General features: G+C 44.7%; 1 protein-coding gene across 1 annotated transcript; it reads right to left on the bottom strand.

Annotated features, from left to right (window-relative positions):
* Positions 1–933: 933 nt before the first annotated feature.
* hif1al (hypoxia inducible factor 1 subunit alpha, like) lies at positions 934–16,348 on the bottom strand. The gene is made up of 15 exons (XM_056611109.1): positions 16,184–16,348; positions 9,663–9,853; positions 9,235–9,392; positions 8,918–9,002; positions 7,721–7,836; positions 7,181–7,335; positions 6,839–6,945; positions 6,401–6,548; positions 4,856–5,145; positions 4,236–4,432; positions 3,984–4,055; positions 3,359–3,537; positions 2,498–2,609; positions 2,047–2,167; positions 934–1,895 (listed from the first exon to the last, which is right to left on the bottom strand). Exons 1-15 carry the CDS (start codon positions 16,207–16,209, stop codon positions 1,831–1,833), a joined length of 2,022 nt encoding a protein of 673 aa, XP_056467084.1. The 5' UTR covers positions 16,210–16,348; the 3' UTR covers positions 934–1,830.
* Positions 16,349–16,679: the final 331 nt, after the last annotated feature.

Raw genomic sequence — 16,679 nt, 5'->3', positions numbered from 1 at the left:
GTGACTATAAAAAGTATGTGTATCTACGTAACGGAGTTATTATTTGACCCAAACCAATCATTAAATAAATCGCCTTTTAACATGTATGTGTATTTGTAAACAGCCAACCTATATTGAGTCATTCATAATTTGAAAGAAAACCAAAGTTCATCCCATTTCTGATGACACAGATTGCTGTACACCTTTTCTCACTAGATTTCAGGGGAAGCGCAGAGAAACCCAGGGTTTACCTGTGACACGACTCTGTATACAATTGGGTATCTCCTAAGCTATATAAAACCTATTTTCTTAGTAAAAGTGGACAAAAGAGGAGGCATGCATCACAGGGAATGATTATGAATTATCAATAGGACAGCGACATTGGCTACTGTTTCAACAGGAAGTTAAAGGAAGAAGTGGAGAACGCCTAAATGTAAATGATCCCTTACAGTCAGATGAATAAATCTCAAGGGGGGGGGGGGGGGGGGGGGATCTTGCTCATCAGTGTGTTTCCACATGAAACACACTGACGAGCGAGATAGATTGATGGGAACGGGGAAAAGTTCACCCGGAAGTGACTATCGCAAGTCCTTAACGAAATGCTGGCGTAAACACAGTTCAGTGACTTGATATTGAGGAAGCAACATGTTTCTGAATGGCTCAGTGCTCTCTTCCTATTGACTCCCTGCAGATATAGATCATGTTTGTAGTTTAATAAAAAAAAATATATTGCCTATTAGTGGTCAGTACAAATAGATTTATTTATTAAATGAGAATGGATTCAATAGTTGTAATGTCTGCTAGGCTGTGGACGGCTTGCAGTACTAATATATGACTGACAAATACATCCTAAAAAAACGGACAGTTTGATTATATCTAATTAGAATAATTGTGTTTGTAGAAGGTCTGAATACAAAACAAGTTTAAATGTTGTGTAGTTGGTGTTTAGGCTATAAATAAAATAAAACACTTAAAAGAAGGCTTAAGAAAAATTATGTTTAATAAACTCATACAGGTGCTACAGTTTAAGATTTGGACTCAAATAAACAAAGGAAGGATCACTCGTACAATCTTTAAAGGTCATGGGTATAATTTGAAAAACATTTTAAATGCCTCAATTCATTTTATGGGTTGAGCACCTCCCGGCTATCCAAGACATACTAAAACAAGTATATCGTCTATCGTCTACATTTATGGCAAAATACATACAAAATATAGCTTTAAAACATCCAATTATCTTAGAAAGACTAAAGGTACACAAAAACATATATTTTAAACTATGCCACTGATATTTGTCTTTCTATTTGTTTTCAATGATTTTCTGTAAGGTGACGTGACAGAAATGTTATGACTTGTCCATGACTCGAAAGTAAATCCATAATGCAGATTTCTGAGATGTTGAACTGATCCATTTTTGAAGCTCTAACATAATTGCTTCAAACATAAGCTGCCCCTTTATAAACTGAAACCTGGTTGAAGCAATCTTCGACCTGATTAATAATTCACAGAGTGAAATGTCTGTAAAATGCGGTTTAAAAGAAAAGAAGGAAAGCTGGCATAAAGGATAGTATTGAAGCGCACCAGCAGAATCAGTTTCACAGCGTTTATAGTGTACGTAGTCTCATGGTCAGGACCGCTAAATCAACCGAAGCAGCTCTGGACTCATGGGTCAACCAAAAACAAAAACAATTTAGAGTTTTTTTGCATCATTCATTCATTCATTCATTCATTCATTACCATGTTCGAACCCACAATTCCAACGAGAGGAAGAGTCAGGTGGCAGTGGGTCATATGGTTTTGGTTTGTGCGCGTTCAGGCAGAACATTTTATCCTTGATTGACAGGAATCTCATCAAGTCATAGGTGAGAGAGGAGATCGGTCAGGTGGGCGGGACGAAAAGACATCCCTCATCAGAGCTGGTGGAGAGAGAGAGAGGGATTAGTTTAAGTGTGTGTGTGTGTGTGTGTGTGTGTGTGTGTGTGTGTGTGTGTGTGTGTGTGTGTGTGTGTGTGTGTGTGTGTGTGTGTGTGTGTGTGTGTGTGTGTGTGTGAGAGTCTCCATGCCTACCTGCTGTGTCACACAGTCCCTGTAAGCCTCCAAAGACTGGATCTCTGTCTGTCAGCAACTGACTCTTCTGGGGGCGGGGCTCCAGATCAAGATCTGATTGGTCAGTGTCATCCAGGCAGTCCTAAAGACGGGAGAAAAAAATGAAATGTCTCCAACTACAGTTGTCCTCCATCTGGATGACATCCCAATGAGTTAAGTGAAGAGTTAAACGTGACATATTAAGTCCACCTAAATGTTTGACGGATAGAGGAGCAACGTTTGCTACGGTCCACTGGGTAGGCTGGAAGACTGATCTGTCCACCACACATCTGGGTGGACACGCCCACTAGTGATGTCAGAAGAGGCAGATTTTCAAAACGGCTTGTGATGGCTAATCACACTCACACCTGGTGGTATAATATGTCCCCTTTAAGTGAGTTTCAGAAGAGGATGCTCTGTGAGCCCCCCTCACCAGTAGTCTGTGTGTGAAGAGCAGGTCCTGGTCCACAGAGGACGAGTCCCGTCGCTGTCGCTTGTCCTCAACCTCAAACACGGACGAGAGGTTCCTGTCAAGACCGAGGGTCCTGGTGGAGAGAGACAGATACAATGAGGGAGATAGACACACACAATGAGAGAGAGAGAGGCACACAGATACAATGAGAGAGAGACACGCACACAGATACAATGAGAGAGAGAGGCACACAGATACAATGAGAGAGAGACACGCACACAGATACAATGAGAGAGAGAGACACACGCAATGAGAGAGAGAGAGGCACAGATACAATGAGAGAGACACAAAATAAGAGAGAGAATCACAGATACAATGAGAGAGAAACAGATACAATGTGTGAGAGCTATAGATACAATATGTGGGAGAGGGACACAGATACAATGTGTGTAAGAGAGAGACATATTGATCCGATGTGTGTGAGAGAGAAATTCGATAAGTGTGTACGTGTGAGAGCGATGAAATGAAGCCCTTTTCATTGAGCTAGACAGCAGAAATTGTAGCCATAAATGTCGATGATATGCATCATGCACAAGCTTAATATTTTTGGAAAAGTGAGTTTTGTTTTAGTATCTTAGATAGCCAGAGGGGTGTTGCTCAACCATAAAACAACAATGCCTAATATATAAAACTCCAAATATATTTTCTATTTACCATCAGGAAGGATCACACAACTGAAAAAAAGACCCAACGCAAGAGTTCGACATCGACGAAAATGTTAAGAGTTAGGGTTAGGATTAGGTTTCTAATGTGTTCTTTCGTGGTGCCTGCCTTTGTGTTTTTGTCAGAGAGCCCCCTCTAGTGGAGGGCGGAGACACCTACCGTTTCCTGAGGCTGGTGGCAGCAGATGTGGCGGTGTGCAGTTTGCATGATGAAGAGGAGGAGGAAGACGAGGATGTGAGGTCACAGCCCTCCGGCAATGCCGTGAGGAATGTGAGCTGGAAGTCGTCGTCCATGGAGATGTAAGGAGCCAACATCTCCAGGTCCATCTCCTCCATGCCCTGAAGAGTGAGAGAGAGAGAGAGAGAGAGAGAGAGAGAGAGAGAGAGAGAGAGAGAGAGAGAGAGAGAGAGAGAGAGAGAGAGAGAGAGAGAGAGAGAGAGAGAGAGAGAGAGAAATGGGCGAGGGATGAGAGAGAAATGGGCGAGGGTTCAGAGAGGGAGATGAAGGGGGTGGGGTACAGAGGGAGAGACTGGGGGCAGGGAGAGAGAAGTAAAGGGGAAGGATAGAGGATGTGGAGGTGTAGTGAGAGGAGGAGATAAAATGAGGGACGAAGCAGAAGGAGAGGTAGGGACAGAAGGATAGTCAGGCTGGGGTCAATACTTTCTCAGGGAAGTGTGTGTGTGTGTGTGTGTGTGTGTGTGTGTGTGTGTGTGTGTGTGTGTGTGTGTGTGTGTGTGTGTGTGTGTGTGTGTGTGTGTGTGTGTGTGTGTGTGTGTGTGTGTACCTCTTGTGTGTCTTCTGCTGGTTTCTGTCCCTCGTCCTGACAAACTGCAAAGAACCTCCCCACTGACCGACTCTGAACGAGGGCAAGAGGGACACAGAGAACACATTCAACAACGAAAAGAGAGAGAGAGACGACGACATAAAGTAAGAACGATTGGAAACCATTCAGAGAAGTATGCCAACAAGCATGGCTCAAAGGCACTTAAACAGTCGTGTCTTTCGCTCCATGACGGGATTTGATCTGGCCGCTCACCTCTGGCTCCGGGGAGAGGTCCGCTGCAGACAGTGGTGAGGAAGATGATGATGGTGATGATGATGATGAAGGGTGCGGGGTCAGGATGTCGAAGATGGGCGCGAGCAGCTGCCGCAGCTCTGGGGTGCACAGGTCCTGGGGGCAGTCGGGCAGCGAGGTCGACCCACAGGGGCTGACGAACGACAGCTGCACAAAGTCTGGGGGAGAGAGAGGGGAATAAACTCCATAAACAGTGCATCTGGTCTCTGCGTCTCTTCACCCACACTGGGACTGTAGATGTGAGCATGCAGAGGTTCCTAAATAGCTGATTATGGTTCCACGTCGACGCAACGCCAGGGGGTTCACAGACCCATTACAAGCTTGCGGACTCTCTTGCGTCCACCTCAAGGGCCTGACATGTTTTACCTTCCGTCGCTGCAACAGCAAGGGCTGTGATTGGTCCGCATACTAACCCGACGCAGAACAAGGTTTACGACTGCGTCAAAGCGTCTGCGTGGTCCTTGCATTGCGTCTACTGCAGAGGGCCCAGTAGTGCACGGGACAAGCTAGTGCATGTGTCCAGGTAGTGCACGTGAGCAGGTTGTGCACGTGAGCAGGTAGTGCACGTGGACAGGGCTCACCTGGGAGTGGCATGATGTCGTCTCCTTCCTGAGGAGTGAGCTGCAGGAGGTCCTCAGAGTTCTCCTTCAGCTTGAGGAAGAGAACCTCCTCATCATCATCGTCATCCTTGCGCTCCTCCTCCTCCTCTTCCTCCTCCTCCTCCTCCTCCTCCTCCTCTTCCTCTTGGTCCCCCAGCACGGTGAGGATGGGCTTTGGGGTGACGGAGACCTCCGGCCCCGTGTGGGGCTCAGATGGCGGGCTGTAGCGGGTCTGCTCCACAGAGAACACCACGTCTGCCTGCTCCACCACACTGGGAGGGCGGCAGGCAACAGTTAGTAGGCAAAGACCTTTATATATACGAGGCAGACTCAAAGTGCTTCCCATATAGATATCGGAATAAAAAAATACAAAATAAATAAAATAGATAAGTAAAAAATAATGCATTTTAGAAAGTGCACAATAAAATGAAGTAATACAATAAAATACATACGTTAGATAAAATAAAGGCAAAGTTAATAAATGAAAGTGCAATGGATTAAAGATTTGGCTAATGCCGACTTAAAAGTTGTTTTAAAAGTATAAATGTATTTACAATTTAGAATGTTTGTCCGCTATGAAGGTTAAAATCCCCCGCTAGACATTGTACAAAAGTAATGGACCCAGTCAATAGACGTTACAAAACTTCATGACGCACAAAGATTTAAAGTGTGGTGGCAAAGCAGGCCACACTTTTGTTATATTTCTTATTTGTATATTTTTTCGGCTTATTTTCTGTAATTATCTCTTATCTATCCAATCCAAACCAATGGCAATTGAGTTATAGGCAAATATGATTATGAAAATGAGCTGCCATTATTCAATCAATCACATGTCCGCTTCAGAGTGGCCAAGGGGCATTTTGCGTCGATAGCTAACTAATTAGCTATTTTTTATAATGAAGTCAATGGGGAAAAGACGCTGATTTCAACCTTCCAAAGGTGAACAACTCAGAGTTCCCAAAGTTCGTACACTATAGACCAGGGGTCACCAACACAGTGCCCGCGGGCACCGTGGCCCCCGCAAGGACCACATGAGGCGCCCGCAGGCCTGTTCAAAAAATAGCTTGAACAACTCTTTCCCACCTTTTTTAAGTCATTGTTTATAATTGTTGTGAGAAATCATTAACATGACTTAATTAATTAACATGTCTTCACATAGATGAGTATCATTAATCATTAATAGTAATATATAACTGAAGGCAAACTGAGCAAAAAAAAAAGGTTGGTGACCCATTCTATAGACACTTTTGCAAAAAGTAAAGGACCACTTTGACCAAAGGGGGCGCTATAACTCGCCCTCGCAGTTAAACTATCCGCCCCATTATCCATCAGTCTCAAGTCCGCCTCAAAGCTGCAACTTGGCGCGCTCACTCTTTAGCCTTGCTAGCATTAGCAATAGCATGCTAGCATGCTAGCATGCCCTCAGAACACTGTGCACACAACGAGTCTCATGTCACCAAGCGCATTTTCTTAAAAACATGCATGTGTGACTTCGTTCCCCGCTCATGTCAGTGCAGTTGTCCACACCTGAGGATGAAGTTGAGGCAGACGACGGCCTCGGGCTGGGACGTCCTGCTGTTGTAGAGCACCGTGGCCTGGGTTTCTGCCCACACAAAGCCCCCCCTCTTGGCCAGGAAGCGGTACTGACTGGTGCACACCTGGCCCTTTGACAGCACTGGACCCGCAGACAGGTAGACAGAAAGAGGCATATTAGAGATCTAATGGGAGATGTCAGAATTAATTTAAATCATTTTTTTAGCTTTAGGGGAACATTTTACAATACATACTGTATTCATGTATTAATTAATATATTTTACATATAGTATACCACACACACACACACACACACACACACACACACACACACACACACACACACACACACACACACACACACACACACACACACACACACACACACACACACACACACACACACACACACACAGCTGTATCGGGACCCACAGGTGTGGAGGCTCCTGTTGACGTGAGCAGAGTCCAAGGCGTGATGGAACTCGTAGGCTGAGCGACCAATCAGATCGTCCGGCTCATATCCGACCAGCTCTGTCACCCTGGGAACAGAATGGAGGAGAGTTAAACCTGACTCACACATGTGCATGTGTTAATAAGTGTGCATGTGTGTTTGCATACAAGTGTATATATATACAGTATGTGTGTGTGTGTGTGTGTGTGTGTGTGTGTGTGTGTGTGTGTGTGTGTGTGTGTGTGTGTGTGTGTGTGGTTGTCTGTGTATGCGTGCGCGCGTGCCTGCGTGCGTGCGTGTGCGTGTGTGTGCGTGAGACCCACCGGCCCTCGCAGTGTGTGAAGCGCAGGTCCATGGAGTGGCGGGTGATGAAGGTGCTGCTGTCCAGGGGGAACTCCACGCTGGAGGGGTGAGGGACAGGCTCACACAGCAGGGTGGTGGAGCCACACGCACCCACGTAGCCCGTACAGTGGAGCACCTGGAGGGGGGAGGCAGAGGGAGGGGGGAGGGAGAGGGAGAGATGGACAGGTACAAAGAGAAAGAGAGAGTTGTCAAGGTATTTTCAAGAGTTGCAATTGTTTGGTGTGTGTGTGTGTGTGTGTGTGTGTGTGTGTGTGTGTGTGTGTGTGTGTGTGTGTGTGTGTGTGTGTGTGTGTGTGTGTGTGTGTGGCTGTCTGTGTGTGTGTGTGCGTGTGTGTGTGTGTGTGTGGTTGTCTGTGTGTGTGTGTGTGTGTGTGGTTGTCTGTGTGTGTGTGTGTGGTTGTCTGTGTGTGTGTGTGTGTGTGTGTGTGTGTGTGTGTGTGTGTGTGTGTGTGTGTGTGTCTCTCTGTCTCTCTATCTCTCTCTCTCTCTCTCTCCATCACCTTCCAGGTAGCTGACTTGATGTTGACGGTGCGCCCCCTGCTGGTCAGTGTGCTCTTCACACGCAGGAAGAAGTTCAACGCCCTCCACTGGTCTGAGTCCGCCCTCTTCCGCCCACCTGCAAAACCGTGAGAGTGTCCTCAAAAGGGACGTTGTTGAAGCCGCGACCCCACGCTGACATATCGGGCCATACTTTATTCATACGTTGTTTATGGACTGCAGGTCGGAATCTAACCTGGTTGCTTCCAGGTGTACTGCCTACCTGGTTAGCCACTCATCTGTAAGCCAAAACAGAACCCCTTACATTGAAACAATGTAATACTGTTTCCTGGCTTTAAGACACCCTATCATGATACCAAGTTTTATTGAGTACAATGAACAATAAAGTCAGTCCCTCCAGAAAAACGCGATTATGCGATCGCATAATTCAACGAATTATCAGCCAAAGTCCGCATATTCATGCGGGGGCCGCATTTTTTCAAATATATGCTGCACTTTCACCGCATAAATTGCAGATTCCCGCGCAAAATATGCAGGGCTTGCATGACTTCATAATCCCCGCATTTTCGTTGCAAAAAAGTCACATATATCTTAGCAGAAAGTTGAAAAAATTTGCGTTTACTTCACACAAGAGCAGCCATTTCCCCCTGTTGCCATGGGAACGTTATGGAGCGACGTAATTACGCGGCATGAACGTCATCGAAAAGCTGCATTTTTCGCAAGTTCCTGCATTTTTTGCAAGTTCCTGCAATTTCATCGCATAAAATTGCATAAATATGCTGCATATTTCATCGCATGTTTTAAGAAAACATACCGCATAATCAAGGATTTTTGGCCGCAACAATCACAAATAAACGCCGCATTTTTCTGGAGGGATTGTAAAGTACTTACACAAGAAAGAAATGCTCTAGAACCGACTGGATGACTAAAGCCCTCTGCATTTCAGGCTGCCCTTCCAAGAGAGCTTTTAATGTGTAATTTATCAGACGCTTTTACCCAAAGCCATTTACATCGACTATGAAGGAATCCAATTTTCTACATATTATAATTTAGTCAGGCAGGGGTTAGGCTGGGTCACACTGAAGAACATTACAGAAACACTGGGGACATTTGGGGAGCCGAACCCAGTACCAAGGACCTGGGTGTCAACGCGCTAGCCACTAAAGAAAAAATAACTGGTTGGGGATGGAGGATCTCACCTGGTCTCGCTGTCAGCAGGTCTCTGAGCTCCTCCAGGTCACATGGGTGGACAAAGTCATACACACTCTGGCCCAGTAACTCCAGCTACAAACACACAAACACAGGAACATATTTTCACATACACAATAATTTTCATGACCACCATCCTCATTGCCCCTGTCCTCTTCCTAATCATCTGTTAGCAGGAAGTCCCTGTGTGATTTCCTGTGTTTGCAGGAAGTACCTGTGTGATGTCATGTGTTAGCAGGAAGTACCTGTGTGATGTCATGTGTTAGCAGGAAGTACCTGTGCGATGTCATGTGTTAGCAGGAAGTACCTGTGCGATGCCGATGTGTTTGGAGACGCTGTCGGACACGTAGACCATGTCCCCTTCCTCCGTCAGCACCGTGATGAAACCAGCCAGGGCTCTGGGGTAGAACCCGTCCATACAGTCCTCCTCCGCTTCCTCCTTAGGCTCCGCCCCCTCCATCACCCCTGAGAGTTACATATAAGGATTGTAAACATTTCAAGAAAACCTAAGCCAAACTTGGGATTTTCTTCAAAAAAGGCAGCAACATGAAGGTGTGCTAATTTTAGGCTTCGTCTATAATATAATCCATATATTTATTAGCATTATATCGTTATTCAGATTTGATTGACTAAACAGTGGTAGATTGTTATGGCAAGTTAGTGATACAGGATTTGACCTTTTGATTGGACTAGTGTATTGACTGGCAGGTGGAAGTATCCAATGGGATGGCTGACCTGCTCTGAGGAGGCGGTGCATGCGCATGAAGCTGAGCGTGACCCTCATGATGGCGGCCTTGTCCAGGTGGGCGGAGACTTTGTGTGGGAGGGGCAGCGCGTTGGCGAGCTGGTAGAAGATCTCCGTCTCCTGGCTCCGCCTACACCTGGCCGCATCCCGCGACCGCACCTTCCTCTGGTCCGAGCTGGCCCTGGAGAGGAGAGCGAGGGGAGGAGGGGTGCAACGAGAGAGTGGGTTATTCATCAGATTATAAATGATTTACTGTTTGAGTAAAAACTTGTTCTGTTTAGTTCCTTCAGATCCTAGGAGGAACCATGAAGCACGGGTCTCCTGAAACAAGGTGCCCATTTCACCGTGAAGCACCCAGTATTCTGAGACAAGGTGCCCATTTCACCATGACGCACCCTTCTCCTTCAGAAACAAGGTGCCCATTTCACCGTGACGCACCCCTCTCCTTCAGAAACAAGGTGCCCATTTCACTGTGAAGCTCCCCTCTCCTTCTGAAACAAGGTGCCCATTTTCACAATTTTATTCTTGTTGTTAAAACATTGAACCATTCACTGGTTGTTACGATTAGGGATAGAGTTAAGCGCGCTTATGGCTAGGGTCAGTACTGACATCAGACAGAGGGGGCGGTGTTGAGGTGCTCATTAGAGGTAAATAGCAACAGCAGAGGCAGCAGGTGGGTCAGGAAGTTAGCCTCAGTGGCTATTGCCAGACAAAGCTCAAAGGTAGATTGTATGTTGGTCTGGGGAGGCTGCTGTCATTTTCTTCAGCACAAGAGGCGTGATAAACGGGCGTAGTTCAAACGACTCTGTACGCAATTGGCTGCTTGCCGTCGCTCCCCTGTCGTCATTGCGTTAAACCAGCCGATAGCGCGCCACGGGGAAAAGCCATCTTGGTGATGGCTCCCGTAAAAGCGACTAGGAAGCAGGAGGAAATGTATTGCTCCTCTCCAGACCTATCACGGCAGGGCGAATTCAAAATCGCCGGCAGAACGTACTGGGGGTACCAAGTCTATCAGGAAGTGAGAATGAGTGAAGTCTCTGGAGACGTTCTGCCGGTGAGACTCAGAGTGTTAGGCCCTAACCCGGACACGCGTTGCTCTTCCTTCTAAAAGAGAACTTTTGTTCTCAGGATTCAACGCTGGCCACCTGGTGACGAGGTGCCGGTGCGGCCGCGTGTCACGGAGAGGGATGTCCGCCTTCGGTGGCTTTTGGACCTGCGGTGAGTACCTCACACCTAACCCCCGTGATAGGTACGATTACACCCACCCAGGGAAAGTTTAGGAACAAACTTCAAGATCAACGCACCACGTAGGGACAGACATTCCGTTACTAACTTACAGGCTTACTAGCCGGATAAATAACGAGTGCGGTGGGTCTAGCGCGCAACACTGGTCTATTCATGAAGAGGGACGAACCGATACATTGGCCAATATCAGGGATATTATATGTGTTGTGTTGTTTCAATATTGTTAGTTGCAAAATGGACATTAATAACTACAGTAAGACAGTTTATGTTGATAATATTGTGTCTCACTTATTTCCAAAACCATTTTTGTTTTTTGTTTCGTTTATGTTATAATCATGATAATCACTGACTCATACCAGCGGAGGGGTATATTGGGCAATATTGCAGCCCTAAGTGAGCTTTGAGTAATCACTGTTGTGATCCATTATCTCTTCACACCATTCATATTGCAGTTAATCCACAATGACGACACAGTGCCATGCAGTACCCGTTCTGACCTATAGGGCTCTCACTCCAAGCTTTGGCAAATGACAATTCCAAAGCATTTTTGTCTGAAGGTCTTAACATTAGACAGCAGCTCTTGGGGGAATATCAGTTCTTGAAATAAATAAGATAAAGACACTAATGTCAACAGAATTTAAAACATTCATAATCGTGTGAGAGGGGGAGTTATCTGGAATGTGGTAAAAAAAAATAGCACATTCCAAAGCTTAAAGAACAGAATGGGAAAATAAATGGGAAAAAGCCATGATATTTTGTTTCCCGCTGGCCTGTCCTCAAATGGTTGTGTGGGGTTAAATTACTCCCGCTCTCTCCCATTCCGCCCTTTCTCTTCGGCTGTCTCCCTCCATCCCTCCATCTGTCTCTTCCTCTATGAACCTCTCAGCTCCCTCCACATCGCCTTGCTCCCTCTCTCCCCCGTCTCTCCGTCCATGAAGTGTCTTTTGGATGTGAACAAACACACAGTCGTAGAGTACAGACAACTTCTCCCTTTACTGAAAACAACAGCAAAGCACAAACACACGTACAAATGCTCATACCTTCAGGTGTTATGCAACACACTGGGTCAAATATTTGAGTGTGTGTGTGTGTGTGTGTGTGTGTGTGTGTGTGTGTGTGTGTGTGTGTGTGTGTGTGTGTGTGTGTGTGTGTGTGTGTGTGTGTGTGTGTGTGAATAAACTTCCAGCCAAGTGATTCCGGCCATGTCCCTCCCATCGAGCGTGCAAATAACAGCCACAAATTATATAAATAACTCTTGTAGCCATAGTGGAACAGAGTGTATAATAATATATTTAATTTGTAGAGCACTTTACATTCAGAAATCTCAAAGTGCTACAGAGATTAAGAGAGAGGAAAAAAATAAATAAAAATACATCACATATCTGGTAATACAGGAGGTTAGGGCGGGACATAGCGTAGAAGGACTGTGATTGGATCATGTACGATGACAACGAGCAGGCTGTAGGTTAGCCCCTTACAGGATTTATATGAGGGGACAGGAAACATGTTTGGATACTTTCGGTTCAAATGTTTTTTTATTAATTAATTTTCTTATAACAGAACTTGCTGCAACTACAAACTATTTCGTTAATCATCACCACGTAAAATTTAATCAAACCTCAAACAAGCAACTGCCTTTTTTTTAAGATCTTTTCTATAAGTTAAAATGTATTGTTTAGTAATAATACAATCATCAAATTGCTAGTATGAAGTACATCAGTGCTGTTTTCAGTGCAGCCATATCAACTGACTTTTTTTCAAACGGATCCAGAGAGAACAGGAGGATTATGGGAAATGGAACCAGATCTTTGAGAACATGCTGCCAGATGACCATGCGTTCAGGGCGTGGTCCCCTCATCTCCACAAACAAAAAGCATCAATCATACAACAAACCATTGATACTCATCATTACTGCCAGAATGGACATTCACTTCATTTGTGTGTTTTTGTTTTTGTTTGAGTTTGTGTGTGTGGTTTCTTATTCAGTCTCTATTTTAAACCTGATTAATAGGGAATTAATAAAGGCTTCAGCCGTGGAAAACACAGGGTAAAATACAATACAATAAAAAATACCAAGTACTAATGAAAACAAAAATAGTCGCTCAAGTAAATGCTCAAGTAAATGCCAAAGGTGTGGACGAGTTTGTAACAATACGAAGAACAATATGGCCGTTGCATGTTGCTCCTGTCTATTTACAAGCATCAGGGCTTCAAGGTGTGACACCACAGTCCCGCGCCATAATGGGGCTAAAGTGTGCGTGTCCACCCGGGTGCAATGTTTCCATCACGACAAATACCCGTGATTACTGCACAGTAATGTTTCCCAGAGATGAATGCCGATGGAGAAATGGGACATTTCCCACTAAAATAAAGCCAGATGTAAGTGGGTGTTAGTGGGGTTTCTATCCAGTGGGAAAGGGGCTTTAGGCTGTACACAAAGTACATAATCCACTGTTCTGATCGGTGGGAGTGTAGCTGATTGGCATGAAGGAGAGCCAATCCAGATAAACCTAGGCCACTGTTGTATCAGTACAGTGTGTTATTCCTTGGTTGCTGTACAGCGCTATATTAGGATTGACATAATCTATTTAAAGAGGACCTTTTAAGATGCAAGATGCTACATACTCTGTTGGAGTGAGGGTGTGGGGGGGGGGGTGTACTAGAGCGTGCTCGTATTACATCTAAAGGGAGAAAGGGCAATCACAGTTTAACACACACACATACACACACGTACAACACAAAGGGATAACTGACAGCATGGGGATCTGGGAAACTGTTTGGAAACACACACACACACACTCACACTCACACACACACACACACACACACACACACACACACACACACACACACACACACACACACAGTGAAACGTCGACTACAATACTGATGAATGAGAGAGAGAGAGACGGATGAAGAGGGAAATACGACCGAAAACAAGTGAGAGCAGTGTAAATGGAATAAGCGATGGGGAGAGCGGTACAGAGAGAGAATGGGAGGCTTACAGAGAGAGAAAAAAGTGTGTGAGATCGAGAGCAATACAGAAGGAGAGATACGGTGAGAGATACTGAAAGAGGGAGAGCGAGAAATAGAATAGAGACACAGAGGGAGAGGGCGATCAAGGGAGAGATCGAGGTATGCAGAGAGAGAGGGAGGTCAAGTGAGAGATGGAGACATGCAAGAGAGATTTTAAATGTTGAAGGGAAACAAAGCTGTGTGTGTGAGGGCGAGTGAGAGAAAGAGAAAGAATGTGAGTGTCCAACAGTGATGTAATGACCATGTAATGACAATTACGGTAAGTAAAAACAGACAGTAACCAAGTGCGCACACACAAATGCACACACAAAAAGGGAACGGCAAAATGTGTGAGCTTTAGGTGATAAGCCAGGAAACAAACAGGTCTGTGTCTGTCTGTGTGTGTGTGTGTGTGTGTGTGTGTGTGTGTGTGTGTGTGTGTGTGTGTGTGTGTGTGTGTGTGTGTGTGTGTGTGTGTGTGTGTGTGTGTGTGTGTGTGTGTGTGTGTGTGTGTGCAGTATTACAGGTCTGGGTGTTAGACCAGTAAATCAGCAGAGAGCTGGAACACTGTGTTCTCCAGAACTTCACCTCACGGAGGGGGCGAGAGAGATAAACGTACAGGGAGAGAAAAAGAACGAGGGTGAGAGCGAGAGATTTTAATGATAGATGAACAGGGTATAGGCTCTGAATAAATATACACCTTGTTATATCAGTGTCTCCTGACACAAAAACACACACATCTGGACCAATCAGAGCAGCAATACACAGGGGGTAAAACTCACACATGTCACTGGGTAGGGTGAGTTAGCTGAACTGTTAGCTGTTAAGCCATGTTATCTGTAACTGTGAGGCGTGAATGATATGGTAAAGGCCCATCTAACAGTGCCTTGGAGGTGTCCGTAGATGCTCAGCCAGTTAGATAATCCCTGCTGTTGTCTTGACATGCTCTGCATATTTTCACTCCCCCGGGAGTTTGTGCCAACACCAAGCACTGTGGTGAAAACCCTGTTTAATGTCAAATGTTGTCTTATTTGCGTTTATGTCTTATCGGTGTATGTTGTCTTATTTGTGTTTATGTCAAATGTTGTATGTTGTCATATTTGTGCATATGCCTAACTGTTTTTTATATGTCTATCTGTTTGTTGTATAAATCATAAAATAAAAAATGTATCACAAAAAAAAAAAACACCAAGCACAAGTTTCACATTTACTTCAACCAACGTGCAGGATAACCACAGACTAGACAGTGTTAAAAACATGTGGTTTCTGACTTTTTGGTTTCAAACATCTGTTCCTTTGAAAGGGTTGTTCAATAGTGTGTATATAAAGGAAATAATATAAATGACTGCTAGGCCCTTATCACAAATATTATTATTTATATTATCATTATTTTGACTTCTCTGTGTAAAGAGAAAATTGCACAATTGAAAGTTAAGGGCAAAGTCTTATACCCATAAAACAAAATGGCTGATCATTCCTCACTGACCAAAACAAACGGGCAGTCTCCAATTTTTGGCCCAGTCTGATGTTGACTGCTCTTCGTTGGCAGAGGGTCTCTGTTTGTGTGGGGGCCTATGTGCGCGGTGATTAACACAAAATTAATCATGTCATCAGGCAAAACCTAGACCCGGAAGCCAATCTAAACACAAACATCACAAGTCCTAGGCCCAAAAAAATATGATCTATAATCAACAATTGATATCAGGTCTAGAAAGAGCATGCTCTTTAGAACTGTGTTAGAAAGTCCAGCCTCGGTTGCTTTGAACCACTCAAAACGATAGGCCTTTTAAGTTATAACTTTCACACACCAGAAAATGTTTAAAAACCCAAATACTGACTTAACTACGCATAACAGTTGTAATAACGGTAGTAGATATTCCTTCGAGGAATAAAAATTGGTAGAAAAACAAAACGAAAATAAAAGAAGTCGACTTTAAACAGGGAAGCACTGCCATGAAACAAAAGGCGAATGACACATGTCAGTGGAAGGGCTGTGTAGTCCAACACTGTTCCTTTCCTACTCATCGGACACATCGAGGGCGTATTATATATCTATTGCCTGTTAAGCCCTTTGAGACTTTAATCTGTGATTAAGCGCTTTACAAATACAATTGAATTGAATAAGGTCAGTCACAATTGGTCACATTGAGACTACGCGTGTCACAAAGTTGAAGTGAACGGGACAATGCGAGCAGATAAGACAGCGCGAACTCTTCAATACTCAGTCAATAACGTATTTTTAAACTCTTACCGTTTAACTCCGACGGACTCTGACATTTTATCCGATTCCCAAATCGTCAAACCACCGTCTGTGTGTCCTAAACGATCGTTTTATTGTTGTTTATTTCTTACATGCCACGACTGTATCCCGAAGTGATCTCGGCCCCTCCCCTCTTCCGATTGACGTCTTCGTGTGCGCTCGCCTCTTTGTGTTAGAACATCTTTTACCGTTAATCTTTCTGCATCCCTCTGCTGCCGTCTAGCGGTCGGGAGTAGCTACAGCTTCACGCTGAGAGAAGGTTAAACGGCCACACACTCATGCGATGAGATGGAGTGTGTTTCCATGTGATGAATGATGTTGAGAAAATGATGAAATTAAATGATGTAGTGACGTTGATGTACATGTATAGGTCTGCATCATTAGGAAAGATTCAAGCATTTGTCTTTTGGTACATGTTTGTGCATCAAGAACATTTAGGTTACTGATGCAAAGTGTCAACTGAACAGGCAGTTTATTTTTCGAGGTC

The sequence above is a fragment of the Gadus chalcogrammus genome, chromosome 16 (genome assembly GCF_026213295.1).
Source record: "Gadus chalcogrammus isolate NIFS_2021 chromosome 16, NIFS_Gcha_1.0, whole genome shotgun sequence".
NCBI lineage: Eukaryota > Metazoa > Chordata > Actinopteri > Gadiformes > Gadidae > Gadus > Gadus chalcogrammus.
The sequence above is the reverse complement of the archived record's forward strand: the minus strand, read 5'-3'. Positions and strand labels throughout refer to the sequence as shown.